Raw genomic sequence first — 15,123 nt, 5'->3', positions numbered from 1 at the left:
CACCCAGCAATATTAGATTACGCTTTAATAACAAAAGTGAAAAAGTATATAAAAATACATAATTTCCAACAACAGAGAGATGCCACAGGAAAGAGAGTTCTCAGAGGTTTCCATCAGCTTTCTGAAACTGCAAACACAAACATACAAAATTTTATATTAATACATACACAATGTCACCGTGAACTTTTTATTTATTTTTATATATTTTACTATATATTAGGGGTGTGACGAGATCTTGTACGACGTGCATTATATTGTCTTTTACTGCATGTAGATTTTTTCCTAATATACATGTGAAAACATTAGAATTTTGTTGTTGAGAAACGATTTTGAATTTTTTTTCTGTAGTATTGAAAATCGGGGAAAACTGCATCTTTTTTTTTGGTTACCATGTTTCCCCCATTTGAATATTCAGTAAATCAATGCAATTAAAAACATTATTTTTTATTAAGAATTTGGCAGAAATGTTTGGCAGAAATGTTGTTAGTAGTTGACAGAAAAAAACAAAAATACTAATTTTACTTGAACACAAACCTATAAATAGTAAATGTAGAAAAACTAAAAGGTCTCTTAATATTTTCCATGGCTGTATATTAATGTTTTGTTTAATAAAACCATGTATTTACTCTGTTTTTATACTTTATTTGAACCAATAATTATTGCATCATCATTATGTTATTTTAAAGTTTCTTAAGTCCATTTTTTTACCAAAAAAATATTAAATTACTTTAACCTTAAAATATTAAGTCATAGATTGGTTAAAAAATTTCAATTCATACATTTTATCGAGGATTTCTTAAAAATTTTAAAAATCTTGTCTCTGTGCATTCCAATTAATATCAATTCAACTGCAGTTGGTTTTTTATTTAAACCTTCATAACTTAAAAAAATACAGCTAAGTGGCACCATAAAACAAAACAATAACACGATAAAATAATAGTAAACATGTTTTGACAAAAATGTTAAAAACGGAGTAATCTCGTTTTGCAACGAAACTCTTATACACTGTATACAACATTGTGCTGAAGTCTTGGGCCACCACCAGCAAATGTTGTTTTAGCATAGTTATTTTCCAGCCAACCTAGAGATTAACATTGAATTTTACCATTTTGGAATCCATTCAGCCGATCTACAGGTCTGGTGGTATCACTTTTAGCATAGCTTAGCATAATCCATTGAATCTTATTAGACCATTAGCATCATGCTAAAAAATAACCAAGGAGTTTTGATATTTTTCCTATTTTAAACTGGGAACTATACTCTCATTCTGGCGTAATAATCAGGGACTTTTTTGCTGTAACATGGCTGCAGCAGGCGCATTGATATTACGCAGTGCCCGAAAGTAGTCCCCTTGGTAACTTTCAATAGCAGGGGAGTACAAAGATTATAGTTCCTAGCCACATCGGTCTAGAAATTCGCAACATTCATTTTCTGTTGGTCTTAGTACACGATGTAACTACAGAAGAGTCAAGTTTTAAATAGAAAAAATATCAAAACTCTTTGGTCATTTTTGAACGCAATGCTAATGGTCTAATCAGATTCAATGGATTATGCTAAGCTATGCTAAAAGTGGGACCACCAGACTTGGAGTTCGGCTGAATGGGTTCCAAAATGCTAAAAATCACGTGTTTAACTCTAGGGGAGCTGTCCATTTAAGAAAATATATAAAGCCACAAATTTCAGAATAAAATGTCTTCTTTAGGTAAAAGTCAGTATTTAGTCAGTATTGGCCTTTCTATGTCTGCATTAAACAAATGTTGAACTCTTTAAATAGACTGAAGTGATTACATTTGAATTAGACATTAAAGGGAAATTCCGCCTTGAAATGATCCCAGGGTTAACAACAAACGTGTACTGAGTTCGACCGTTCACTGGAGTTTGTTTTCATGCTAGTCTAACGTGACCAGTGTTATTGCTAAACGCAAATTAGCATGTTATGGTAGCCTTCGGGGCATCAGTGCATTAAAAACGAAATCGCTATGTCTATACTACTAATAATGCTCAAAATAACCCCACACTTACACTGTAGCACAATGAGGGTCTCTATATGTAAACCGAAGCATTGAGAACTTTGCAAGTGTACAGGCAGTTTATTAAAAAGAAACATCCACCGTTCACGCCTGGACCACACATCCACGCGGGCACCATCTTGGGAAAACCAAACTCCCGCGCGAAACGTTGTTGCCCTGAACAGGTGTTGTGCTTTCACGCGAGAGTCTAGCCCTCCCAAGACGGCGCCCGCACGGACACGCGATCCAGACGCGAACGGCAAATGTTTATTTTTAATAAACTGCCTGTACACTTGCAAAGTTCTCAATGCTTCGGTTTACATATAGAGACCCTCATTGTGCTACAGTGTAAGTGTGGGGTTATTTTGAGCATTATTAGTAGTATAGACATAGCGATTTCGTTTTTAATGCACTGATGCCCCGAAGGCTACCATAACATGCTAATTGGCGTTTAGCAATAACACTGGTCACGTTAGACTAGCATGAAAACAAACTCCAGTGAACGGTCGAACTCGGTACACGTTTGTTATTAACCCTAGGATCATTTCAAGGCGGAATTTCCCTTTAAGATTTCATTTCATGAAGATTTTCATTTCATTGAAGAAAGACTGCAGGTTCCTGCTGTTGATCAATTGTAAAATGAGCTCACACTAAATTCTCGACTCTGCATACAAATTTTCTGGTTGTATTTAAATAGAGAAATATATGATTATTATACCATTTCTTAAACATTTTAACCAAGACTTTTGCACAGTACTGTATCTTAAAATATACATTTCTGGTGATACAAGTACCTGTACGGCGCAGAAGACTCCATCTCTTCTGAAGTCTACATCTCTGCTTCTCCATCATCTCAACATCTTCAGCTCTGGGGGCCGCCAGGGCCCCGAGAGGAGGGACAGAGGCCCCAGAGAGGGCAAGAACTGTAATCTCCATCAGATGTTTATCATTACCCTGAAGATATGTAGAAATTATAATTTACTTGTCTGTAGCTGAAGCAAGTATTGCTACATATCCAAAGACGGATCATACAAAGAGACCTGCAGTAAAGCGAGGGTCCGGCCCTGTGCCAGGCCTTGGAGCAAACTGATCAAATGACCCCAGACTGGTGGTAGATGACTCATCCATTTGCCCTCTCCCACAACACCCAGCACCAGGCCAGGTTTAAACTCATAAGCCAGGGGTAGGAGAAGACCAAGCACTGCCTGCATGAAACCTGAAGTGAAACCTTCACCCTAAATATACACAGGAGAAAGTAACTTTATCAAATGGATCTTGAGAGAAAACAAGACGCATGTGTTAGAGCACAAACCTCTCTGAAACGCAAGGACATGTGGCTCAAAGAGTTTCCCTCTTCTGATTCTTCACCACAGATCTGGATGAGTAAGATCTTCCTGAAGGGAAAAATACTTAAATTAGATTTCCATGTGTATGCTATTCCCAAATTGTTTAAAACGGTGCTGCTGCAGCTCAGTAGCATTGTGGACAAGGGTTGGATACCCAGGGTACACAAACACTAAAAACGTGATAGACATTTTTATCCAAAACAACTTATGGTATGTCAAATTAATTCATATTAATGTTATGTCATGCCTCAAAAGTGCAAAAAAAAATCTCTTTTTTGTCTTGATTTCCAGCATAAATACCATACCTAAAAAATTCTTAAATCAAGATCAATTTACTTGATAAGCAAATTGAGCAAAGACAGACTTGTTTTCTGAAAAAAAAAAAAAAAGTTTTTCGCTTAAATGAATACTCAACTTTCATAAAAAATTCTGATAATTTACTCATCCCCCACATCATCCAAGATGTTTATGTCTTTCTTTTTAACATTTAAAAGGGCAGTCCACATGTTTACATATCATATGTTTTCTGCACTTTAGTATGTGTTTTACTAAGTTTCATATTAAGGTTTATATCAGGCTTATTTGGCACTGCTTTATGTCATTCAAATCAATTCATACATTATTTAATTTCATTAAGCCTGGCTTTATTTTTAATCTAATTGTGTTGGTCATACTCTATACTTGATTTGATTTATTGCTTGTCCTTGTTGAAGATTAATACTGAAGACGAAGAGCTTAAAAAAAGCACATATTAAAATCGCAATTAAATTATTTCCCTAAATCGGTCAGCCTTAGTTTACCTAATAGTACTTTTTTTTATTACGATTGTTTTGCTATATTAGACCCTTATGCCTTGGTTGGGATTGTTTAGATCCCTTTAAAGCTGCATTGAAACTGCCAAATAAAACTGCGTTGAAACTGTAATGTGTTGAGGTCCAATAAAGTTCACTATATGGAGAAAACTCCTGGAATGATTTCCTTAAAAAACTTAATTTCTTCTAGTGATATTACGCACTGCCCGAAAATAGTGTCCTTGCTTACTTTCAATGGCAGGGGACAATTTTCGGGCAGTGCGTAATATCACTACGCCTGCTGCAGCAATGTTACATCAGCAAAGTTACTGATTATCACGCCAGTTTGAGAGTATAGTTCCTAGCCATATCTGCCTAGAAAATTACAACTTTTAATTTTCTGTCGGTCTTAGTACACGACGTAACTACAGAAGAGTCACGTTTTAAATAGGAAAATATTGAAACTATGGTTATTTTTTAGCGCGATGCTAATGGTCTAATCAGATTCAATGGATTGTGCTAAGCTATGCTAAAAGTGCTAGCGCCATACCTGGAGATCGGCTGAACGGATTCCAAAATAGTACGATTCAAATGTTTAACTCTAGGGGAGCTGGAAAATGAGCATATTTTAAAAAAGTAGAGTGTCCCTTTAAAAAATGCATGCCAGTGGGAGAATACAAAAGTCAACGTAAGTTTATTAAATTAATTTGAAACTTGAATTAAGTTTATTTTTCTTACCCCACTGACAGATATTTTATTTACCAGTTTTAAGAATGAACTTGATTTTCAATTTTTTTTATTCATGTGTCCTCATAAACATTTATACTAATCCTAAAATGTACTTTCGCCCTATTGTGGCGTACCTTCTCTGATGACATCAGCTAGACCGCTTGGGTGGAGCATCTATTAACTCCGCCCTCTCCAAATGTCAGTCTGCCGCAGGTTTCATTTTTGAATAAAAACGTTTACTTTTCTAGATCTAATCAATTCACAGTGGAAAACACAAGCCACACCCATTATTTTCTTCATGTGATATTTTGTTTCATTTTGTGAAAAGTCACATCGCAAACTTTCCTGGTTTACAGGGAAAATTTTTCAAACAGGACAAAATACTAAATAAGACATTGAATGTGAACAACAGGTCGCCCGTAAATGTTGTATGAGTCTTGTTTGAGATTATAATGTGGTTATAAAAGCACGGATTTACACTAAAGGAGAGACCCGAGCTATATCTATAAACCAAAATATAATGAAGACCATTTAGTGTTTGCTGATGCTCACCCATCAGAGGTGTCGACTGGCAATTTCCCATCTCCAATAAAAACAACCAGCACCCTTTATTAAACACACAATCACTCAATATCAAGTAACAGCAAGTCAATATTAATCTTAAATTGATTTTAAAGTTAATAATATGTTGAGATAAGTGTTATACCGTTCAGCCAGATGTGCAAGTGCGTGTTGAAGAGCACAGCGTACAGACACATTCAGATCAGACACCGATACGCATCCATTACACACCTAAAAACATGTTACAATCCATCATCAACAAATACTGCACACACAAAAACAACTTATTATTTCACTTACCTCTTTATTCTTCATTTTATCAAGAACTGAAATTATATTTCCAAAAGCCTGGTCTGCTTTTTCTTTAAAATCTTTATCCCTTTATGATGGCAGAAAAGTTTCAAAGTAGCCGTTATCTAACAGAATAACACAATTTTCTTTTACTACCACAGATCTATCTGATGTCGTTCTACCAACCAGATTCTTTGTGCTTCTTCAGTAGCCGCTTTGGAAATTCCTCCTAAAGGTTGGCAGCCGTCTGGCAATGACACCTGAGCACCAGAAGGGGGCGCCACTACTGTGCGCACCGCAGGAGCTGACCTGGGTAAAGGTTCAGGCCACACAAGATCCTGTGTCGTCTCTTTGGCTTCTGCATCTGGAGAAGGATTCTCATTAACTTTCACTTCACTGTTGTTCTCCAGTTTGCGTCGTTTGCTGTTTGCATCTGAATTTGTGTCTTAAAAACAACAACAACAAATGATCAATGATATACAACTATTGTGTATGTGATGTAAATTTGTCACAGTATTTGATCTTTTTTGAGATGAGGAAGTCACACTCTCGCACCGTTTGCAGCTTGTCAAAATTTTTACATATAAGAATAAAATTTACACAAACCCTCACCAGATTGTTTAAGACAGCTCCAGTAAGATGAATGAGCTCTGCGGACATTCTGAATAGATTCCAGTGCACTACAAAAGAGCAGGAGGTGTTTCTAATGTTATTGTTCTTTATTGCAAAATGTTTTTCTTTTTTGCATGTCTGCTATAAATGACAATAAATAAAGTATTTAAAAAGAGCAGGTGTATTATTCTCTTTGTGTGTCCTATCTACACATAACAAACAACATGTTGCAAACTACAATCAATAAGATAATATCAAGAGTTCAGATGCAAAACCATCTAAGTGTGTCTGACATGTTTTCTTGTTTTTTATCAGGCTCCTGTTTAGGTTCAGTAATTTCGCTTTTAATGCCAATGAAAACATTATTAAGGGGGCATGTGGACAGCTCGGTTGCCAGTTCTCACAGTTGCTTAAAGGTGACATAGAATGATTGAACGGGGTATTTATCCTTGTTCTGTGATGCGACATGTAGACAAAAATGTTTTTGTTTGGGTCTGTAATGCCTTAGAAGCTTCCTAAAAACCTCTCTCAGATAGCTCTATTAGGAATTTAAACAAGTGGTTTTGCACCTATTTGGCTCCCCCTACTGGCTTAACTTGCAATCTCATTACTGATTGGCTGACTTTGCTGCCACTCTAAAAATGTAACCAATTATTTTAAAGTGAAGGGGCAGGGAGATGCCTGTGATGTCATAAGCATCAGTTTTTCAGATTGGGCTGTTTTCTGGCTGACATTTCTAAAAGAGGAATTTCGATGAGACTGAGATGTTTAGAATGTCTAGAACTTTTTGTATGTTTGTGAATGCGGGTAGACTACCTTTATTCAACAAAGACAAGGTAAAAATGGTTTTTCATGCTCTGTCCCCTTTAAAAGAGACCGCAATGGCCCATAAATGTGACCTCAGGTGGACGCAATCTCTGAAATGAGACACAGATTAAGTTCAAGTTGCCACGAAATAAGCGATTGTCTTATTTTCCCCATGGTGACGTATCCGAGTGAACGGTTTTTGAAATGAAAAAGATAAGGCTGGACTTGAATTCGTCCATCGAGGAACTGATTGGATCATTTTAAGTTGGGTCACATTGCTTTATGCTTATCGATGCAATTTGTTCCCAGGCCCCGTCGACCTGCCATATGACCGGAAGTAAAGAGAGAATGTTTCGAGGAGGGGAGGGGCAGCTACCGTATGCTTTTTGGAAATTGAGGGGTAAGCTGTAAATTGCAATTAGCAATCTCACCACTAGACACACAATCTACACACACCACCTTTAAAGGGTAACTAAACCCCTGGTCAGAGCCTGACTCCACCCACTGGTAATATTTGAAAAATGAACGAAAAGTGGGCAGACCCCAATGGAGAGGGGGGACGAACTGAGCTCGTACCAAGGGTGTGGTGAGATCGTAACAAGGGCGTGGTGAGCTTGAACCTGCTTACATCACATTGTACCGCTTACGTCACATGGTACCGCAACATCCAATAAGAAAATTCAACTGCAGTAGCCACGGTTCAACCTGAATAGGGTAGCACTCAGATGTTTTTACACCATATATTGTATTATTGAAACACTTTATATCCAAATGTCAAAAAAGTTACTCAAATCAATAAACAGAACTAAAGCCCCATTCTTACAGAACATTAACTATAAAAAGTTGGTTTAGGGTTTAGTTACTCTTCAAAGGAATAGTCTACTCATTTTCAATATTAAAATATGTTATTACCTTAACTAAGAACTGTTGATACATCCCTCTGTCATCTGTGTGCGTGCACGCAAACAAGCGCATGAGCGCGCTGCGACGCTTTGATAGCATTTAGCTTAGCCCCATTCATTCAATGGTACCATTTAGAGATAAAGTTAGAAGTGACCAAACACATCAACGTTTTTCCTATTTAAGACGAGTAGTTATACGAGCAAGTTTGGTGGTACAAAATAAAACGTAGCGCTTTTCTAAGCGGATTTAAAAGAGGAACTATATTGTATGGCGTAATAGCACTTATGGGAGTACATCGACTCGCCTGAAAAGTCCGCTCCCCTTCTCACTCTCATAATGGGAGAGGGAGGGTGTTACTGCGCCGAGTCGAAGTACTCCCAAAAGTGCTATTACGCCATAAAATATAGTTCCTCTTTTAAATCCGCTTAGAAAAGCGCTACGTTTTATTTTGTACCACCAAACTTGCTCGTATAACTACTCGTCTTAAATAGGAAAAACGTTGATGTGTTTGGTCACTTCTAACTTTATCTCTAAATGGTACCATTGAATGAATGGGGCTAAGCTAAATGCTATCGAAGCGTCGCAGCGTGCTCCAGCGCTTACGTGCACGCACACAGATGATAGAGGGATGTATCAACAATTCTTAGTTAAGGTAATAACGTATTTTAATATTGAAAATGAGTAGACTATTCCTTAAAGGTAATAACATATTTTAATATTGAAAATGAGTAGACTATTCCTTTAAGCAGATTTGAAGCAAAAGTATAATACATTACTATGAACGTATAATACATGCTGAGAGCATTCGGCCAATATGATGATGTCATTTTTGACAGGTGCCGTTTAGCTGCTTTTGCATCTGAACTCTTCATATTTTATTTGTAATATAAAGTTATATTGCACAAGTTTATTGCATCATGTTTTTTTCCCCTAATATGGTGTGTTAATCAAACCAGCTTAGCCAATCAAATGCATTTACCTGAATGACAGCCCAACTCACCTCTCGCAAGGGCCACTGAGCCCTGACAGTTCAGGGGCCAGATCTCCAAGAAGGGTCTGGACGGTCTGGCAAACTGATTGGGCTAGAGAAGTCAAGTTGTATCCACCCTAAACATTTGAAAGAAACAAGGATAAAAGAAAATTATACAATCAATGTGTAACTCCAAACATGATAATAACAAGAGTAGGATAGTAAAAATAATATTAATCCAAGATCTTTATTTAAAAGTGACGACTGACCTCAAGGACAACACACATTTTGCCAGCAGCCAGAGGCATCAGGAGCTGGGTAAGATGGGCAAAGATCTCAGGGGATGCAACCATTTGACCCTAAACCAGAACAAGACACATCTTAATAAAAAGTCTTCAGGTATTAAAACTGTATGTTGATAATGCCAATATGATGAATGTTAAAAGTCTTTAACCTCTGGGTCTCCGATGGCTGAATCATAACCGGCAGACACCAGAACCAACTCTGGATCAAACTGAAAAACATCAGCGTATCAATTTGACTCAAAACAAACCAGTGCAGAATATCTACCTCATCTTGTCTGTCCAAAAAGAGAAAAAAGAACAACACACAAACCTCGTATGCGATGGGTAAGAGAACGTGGAAGAAGCCTGCGAGGTAGTCGCTGTTCGTCATCCCAATCTGCAGGAAAAAAACAACTTCAGTGTTTTTGACTTAAAGGGGACAGAGAATGAAAAACCATTTTATCTTGTCTTTGTTGGATAATGGTAGTCTACCCGCATTCACAAACATACAAAAAGTTCTAGACATTCTAAACATCTCAGTCTCATAGAAATTCCTCTTTTAGAAATGTCAGCCAGAAAACGGCCCAATCTGAAAACCTGATGCTTATGACATCACAGGCATCTAACTGCCCTTCCACTTTAAAATAATTGGCTACATTTTTAGAGTGGCAGCAAAGTCAGCCAATCAGTTATGAGATTGCAAGTTAAGCCAGTAGGGGGAGCCAAATAGGTGCAAAACCACTTGTTCAAATTTCCCCATCCTAATAGAGCTATCTGAGAGAGGTTTTTAGGAAGCTTCTAAGGCTTTACAGACCCAAACAAAAACATTTTTGTCTACATGTCACATCACAGAACAAGGATAAATACCCCGTTCAATCATTCTATGTCACCTTTAATGTTATTATAAAATGTTATTAAAAGTCTTAATTATAAAAAACTCAATTCATAACCATGTGATTTCCATTTACCTTGTTCCAGGGGAGATTGACGTTAAAGCCGGACCCTTTGCCCTTCCCGACGCTGGTGTAGTCTGACTCTGGGAGATTCGGCCAGAAGGTCTGATGCTCGTAACGATGCCAGGAAAAATAAAGAACGCTGAATAAAAGATAAATGCTCGGATATTATTAGCGGCCTTTGCTAAGATGATCTGCTTTTACTTTTCAAAGCGACCAACTGGCAAACATAAGATAAAACCACTGGAGACCCTTTAACAACTGCATTGCAACATTAGTCTGGTAATGTTAAAAACAACTTCAGAATCACCTTGGGTCCTCCTCAAAACAGTACTGGATACCCTGTCCATGGTGGACGTCCCAGTCTACAATCAAAACCCTAGAAGAAAACCCATAAGCTCTCACTGACACAGCTCATACACCATAACTATGATTTTTTTATTCATTGAGTATTACGGGTATAAACATTAGACAGAACGCTCAGACCTGCTTACCTCTTCAGGTTGTAGTTTTTTTTAGCATACAGCGCAGCGATGGCCACATTATTAAACACGCAGAAGCCGCTGGCAGCAGAGCGCTGACCGTGATGTCCTGGAGGCCTGGAGAGAAATAATCAATGATTTATGTAAGCTAGGTACACGCCAAGCCGATCAGCCGTCAAGCAGGTTTTCATTTTTTGCATCTTTTATTTGAATATGTGATTATTTAAAAAGGATATGGCTCATGAGACTTGTATCACAAATCCATCTGTGATGAGTGAGTTGTGCAAAACCGATAAACTGATTTTGTATAGCAGCACTTTCTTGAATAATGAATACTGCCACCTGCTGGGAAGAAAAGTTATCCAATTTCAATATCTAACGTGCTACTTACGGGCGATTTATAGTCGTGCTTAGGTTCTACGCCGTAGCTATGTAGCCTGACGCGCACCTCGCAAAAATTTTAACAGCATGTCAAATCTACGCGGACCGCAAGCGCTGTGATTGGTCCACCAGAACCCCTCCCGTCAGGTAAAAAAAACTGCGTCATAGGTATTTCCGTTTGTGACGGTGAAAACAAAGATGAGCCAAGTTGAGGAGTGATTTAACTCAAACTGCATCAGAAGTCGTTGTTTATTTACTTCCATCATTGCTGGTCTTCTAAAATTATACACAACAAGTTGCTGTTTCTTCTTCGTTTGTGGGTTAACTTGCTAAGCTTCTTCTTCTCTGACGGTCGCGCTGCTACTGTGGTTACATGCGTGATTACTGCCTACCAGCGGTCTGCGCGTGTGTTTGCACGTCGATGCGGACGACGACGCAAAAGTATAAATGAAAACCGACGCAGAACCTACGCCGTCGCGGCTACGCCGTAGGACCTACGCACGACTATAACGAGCCCTTTAGTCGGACGTTGACCGTAGGCTTGTTGCGTCAGGGCAACTCTGAGCCGAGACGAGCGAACAAGCATGCTTTCGTTTAGTTTGCTTTCATTGCCATCATTTGGGTGTGTACCTACTCTAAAACTCTCAAAATAAATACTACATCTCTTTTCACAGCCAGTTTAATAAATCCAAATAAAACCCATATTAAAAATCTCAAATTGTTTGGTGATTTTGAGCTTTAAGTCAAACCCCCAGTTTGACCTTGTAGATTCTTGTATAGTAAATTCTGAAGGTCGCATTAATTTAGAAATATAAGGTTGTTAGGCAGCCTTAACACAGCTTTAATCGTCTTTCTGCGTGCAAGCGAATTCAGTAGCTACTAGTTTGCAAACTCACCTCACCAGTGCCATGCCATTCCTGACCTCTCTCTTCATAACACTGTCCACCAGCTGAAGTGTGGCACCCAACGCTAACTTAGCACAGTGATAGATGTTCTGCAGTTAGATAAAAGACAAGAAATACATCAAAGGACAGTGATTGTTATAGGATGATATAATTAACATCTACATGATCTGCTGTGCTAAATAAAACACACCACATATCCAAAACTGAGAAATATTTTAAAGGTGGCAAATAATGCATTGATATAGCGTTACATTGTTCTCTGATACCTACATAGAAGGCATGTAACTTTAATGCAAAAATGTAAGTGCCAAAATAATCCAGAGATGGTTTTACACGTCCATTTACAAGCCTATGATTTGTCTATGGTCTATCATTACCTTATTTGAAAGGTAATGAATAATAATGTTGAGCTCTGCTCTGATTGGCTGTTTCTCAGAGCAGCTCCTTCAGTAGCTATGTGTGCGTGTGTAAACAGACCTTATGTCTGAATCTGTATCAGACAAAGATACAGATTTTGAGGAATAATCAATTGCTTGGAGATTGTTAATGGATGTTTTTAAGTTGTAAGTGTGTATTTTTTTAGCATGGACCTGCAAAATGTAACTGTAACGTCAACAGTACAACTTAAGTCTAAACGCTAGCATATAGCATTAACTAGCATATAGTGCTAACTCAGCAGTCACAACTTTGTTTTTAGCATTATAACAAGATTGTAATTAATAAAATGTGTAATTCAATGTCGGGACATACATCTCATCTGTAATGTCACAGTCGGTGTTAGTCTTTTGCATGCCTGAGATTTACATAAAAAAAGGAAACAATCATGTTTGAGTTTTACATTCTACAGCACCTTTAAAGGGACACTCCACTTTTTTGAAAATATGCTCATTTTCCAGCTCCTCTAGAGTTAAACATTTGATTCTTACCGTTTTAGAGCCCATTCAGCTGCTCTCCAGGTCTGGTGGTGCCACTTTTGGCATGGCTTGGCACAATCCATTGAATCTGATTAGACCATTAGCATCGCGGCTAAAATAACTGAAGAGTTTCGATATTTTTCCTATTTAAAACTTGACTCTTCCGAAGTTACATCGTGTACTAAGACCGACGGAAAATTGAAAGTTGTGATTTTTATTTTTTGCACGATGCTAATGGTCTAATCAGATTCAATGGATTGTGCTAAGCTATGCTAAAAGTGGTACCACCAGACCCGGAGATCAGGTGAATGGATTGCAAAGCGTTAAGAATCAATTGTTTAACTCTAGAGGAGCTGGAAAAATCAGCATATTTTCAAAAAAAAAAGTGGAATGGTCCTTTAAATGTATAAATTGATTTGACTTACTGGGTGAAAATAAACATCATTGTACTGTTTTGAAAATTCCATCAGCTCCTCCGCTGTCATTTTGGGAGTTTGTTTCACAGCCTCTAGATACTCCTCACTACAATAAACACAAATTATTCAGATGACTGAAACATATTAACCATCAACACATTTCTGTTATTGCCCTGGGCCTGGTTAAAGGTAATTTGATGTTTCATGTAAACAACACCTGCTAAACACCATGTTGGGCAGCTGGTATAAAATGTTGGATAAGAAGACTGGTATTCAAACCATGGTCTATAGCTCATACACTCGTGGCATTTCAAATGAATCAGTGTCTAGTAAGTCCAGTAAGGTCACCACCAACCTGTGCCCAAGTAAAATCTCTTGCTCAGTGGCCTGTCGAACCGGCACCCGTGTACATCTCTGCACAACACCATTAGTTTTAAGCGCTTCATAAGACACGGTTAAGCGCTCGGGGACCTCAATTTCACATGCTGGACTGAAAAGAAACCGTAGAAATCACGTATTGTAGAAACATTGTACATACCAGATTAATTTTCATCACATAAGTCACTTATTAATAGTGAACATTATCCTGTATAGTTCAGTGGTAGAGCATTGGGTCAGCACTCCAAAAGTTCAAGGATTACATAAGAAACACACATGCTGATAAAAAATGTATACTTTGTAATGCACTGCAACTTAATTTTTTTAATATTTCTGTCATTTTTGGATAAAAGTGTGTGCATTTATAAACTAAAATGCATTTACATTCTTAATATAAATATTGGTTGGCCAATATAATCCTAACTCTACTGAAACAAAACAACATAAACTCTATAGAAATATACATTTGTAATAAACAGGAACTGTATTGAATTGATTTTAATGAAATGGTCTCTTTTGGTGATGTATTGGGTTCTGTTTATGGGATGTAATCCTGGTGGATGGGAAGCAATAGAACACCATAAAATCCTACTGGAATAAACAATTAACGTTACGTGAAGCAATTTTTATAATGACTTAATACTAAACAGTTAATAGATCATAATGAAAACCAAGCTTTAAGTAATAATGACACCGAACGACACAACATTGATCAAATCCACACTTTGTGCACCATTATTACACTATAACATAATATTTTCAATATTATTACACTTTTTACACTACATTATAATCGTGTAAAATGTGAGCTCGTGAACTTACTCTGTCCAGAGGAGTTTATAACGGCTCATCTCCTCGTCGAAGATAAGTGCGCATCCTGATGCCATTTTACACAGTAATGTATGTACAGCCTTGTGTATCCGTTAAATGAAATGTTAAACTAAAGCAAATGACAGTGTTTTATGACAGCAGTTCAATCTTTAGGAAGTACACGCGCCCGTGTTTGTGTTCGTTTCCTCGCGGTGGAATGAATGTGTCGCGCGCTGTACATTACTGCCATCGACTGACTGATTCGGGTTACGACACCACGCGCAATAAACCAATGTCAAGGATACTTCCTTGGCAGGACTAGTCCTTACAAGTCACTTCCTTCAGAGGCTAGGTGAGGCTCTTCTTAAAGGAATATTCCATTTTTCTTAAAAGAAAAATCCAGATAATTTACTCACCACCATGTCATCCAAAATGTTGATGTCTTTCTCTAATCCAGGACTAGGTTTTAGTTATATAAGAACATTTAAGTAGATTTTTTTCAAACAAACCTTACAAAAAAATACTGGTGTGAATCTTGAGAAAAAACAATAGTACATATGATGTCACGCTAAGAATAAATA

The 15,123-nt window shown here is 37.5% G+C and overlaps 1 protein-coding gene across 1 annotated transcript; it reads right to left on the bottom strand.

Moving 5' to 3' along the window:
• Nucleotides 1-9: 9 nt before the first annotated feature.
• Nucleotides 10-14,807, bottom strand: hdac10 (histone deacetylase 10). The gene is made up of 20 exons (XM_055192643.2): nt 14,555-14,807; nt 13,710-13,844; nt 13,364-13,460; nt 12,016-12,113; nt 10,751-10,855; nt 10,567-10,635; nt 10,272-10,398; nt 9,635-9,700; nt 9,474-9,533; nt 9,289-9,378; nt 9,050-9,156; nt 6,340-6,407; nt 5,914-6,172; nt 5,737-5,815; nt 5,582-5,667; nt 5,428-5,481; nt 3,322-3,403; nt 3,050-3,244; nt 2,804-2,963; nt 10-127 (listed from the first exon to the last, which is right to left on the bottom strand). The coding sequence occupies exons 1-20, from the start codon at nt 14,617-14,619 to the stop codon at nt 114-116; spliced, it is 2,016 nt and encodes a 671-aa protein (XP_055048618.2). The 5' UTR covers nt 14,620-14,807; the 3' UTR covers nt 10-113.
• Nucleotides 14,808-15,123: the final 316 nt, after the last annotated feature.

The sequence above is a fragment of the Misgurnus anguillicaudatus genome, chromosome 6 (genome assembly GCF_027580225.2).
Source record: "Misgurnus anguillicaudatus chromosome 6, ASM2758022v2, whole genome shotgun sequence".
In the NCBI taxonomy this organism is placed as follows: domain Eukaryota; kingdom Metazoa; phylum Chordata; class Actinopteri; order Cypriniformes; family Cobitidae; genus Misgurnus; species Misgurnus anguillicaudatus.
The sequence above is the reverse complement of the archived record's forward strand: the minus strand, read 5'-3'. Positions and strand labels throughout refer to the sequence as shown.

Excerpts from the sequence above, each read along its gene's own strand:
- hdac10 (XM_055192643.2), bottom strand. The coding sequence starts at position 14,619 with ATGGCATCAGGATGCGCACTTATCTTCGACGAGGAGATGAGCCGTTAT. Across the intron at positions 6,408-9,049 it reads CTCAGTGGCCCTTGCGAGAG|TGCACTGGAATCTATTCAGA; the intron begins GTGAGTTGGGCT and ends GCTCTTTTGTAG. Across the intron at positions 6,173-6,339 it reads GAGCTGTCTTAAACAATCTG|ACACAAATTCAGATGCAAAC; the intron begins GTGAGGGTTTGT and ends GTTGTTTTTAAG.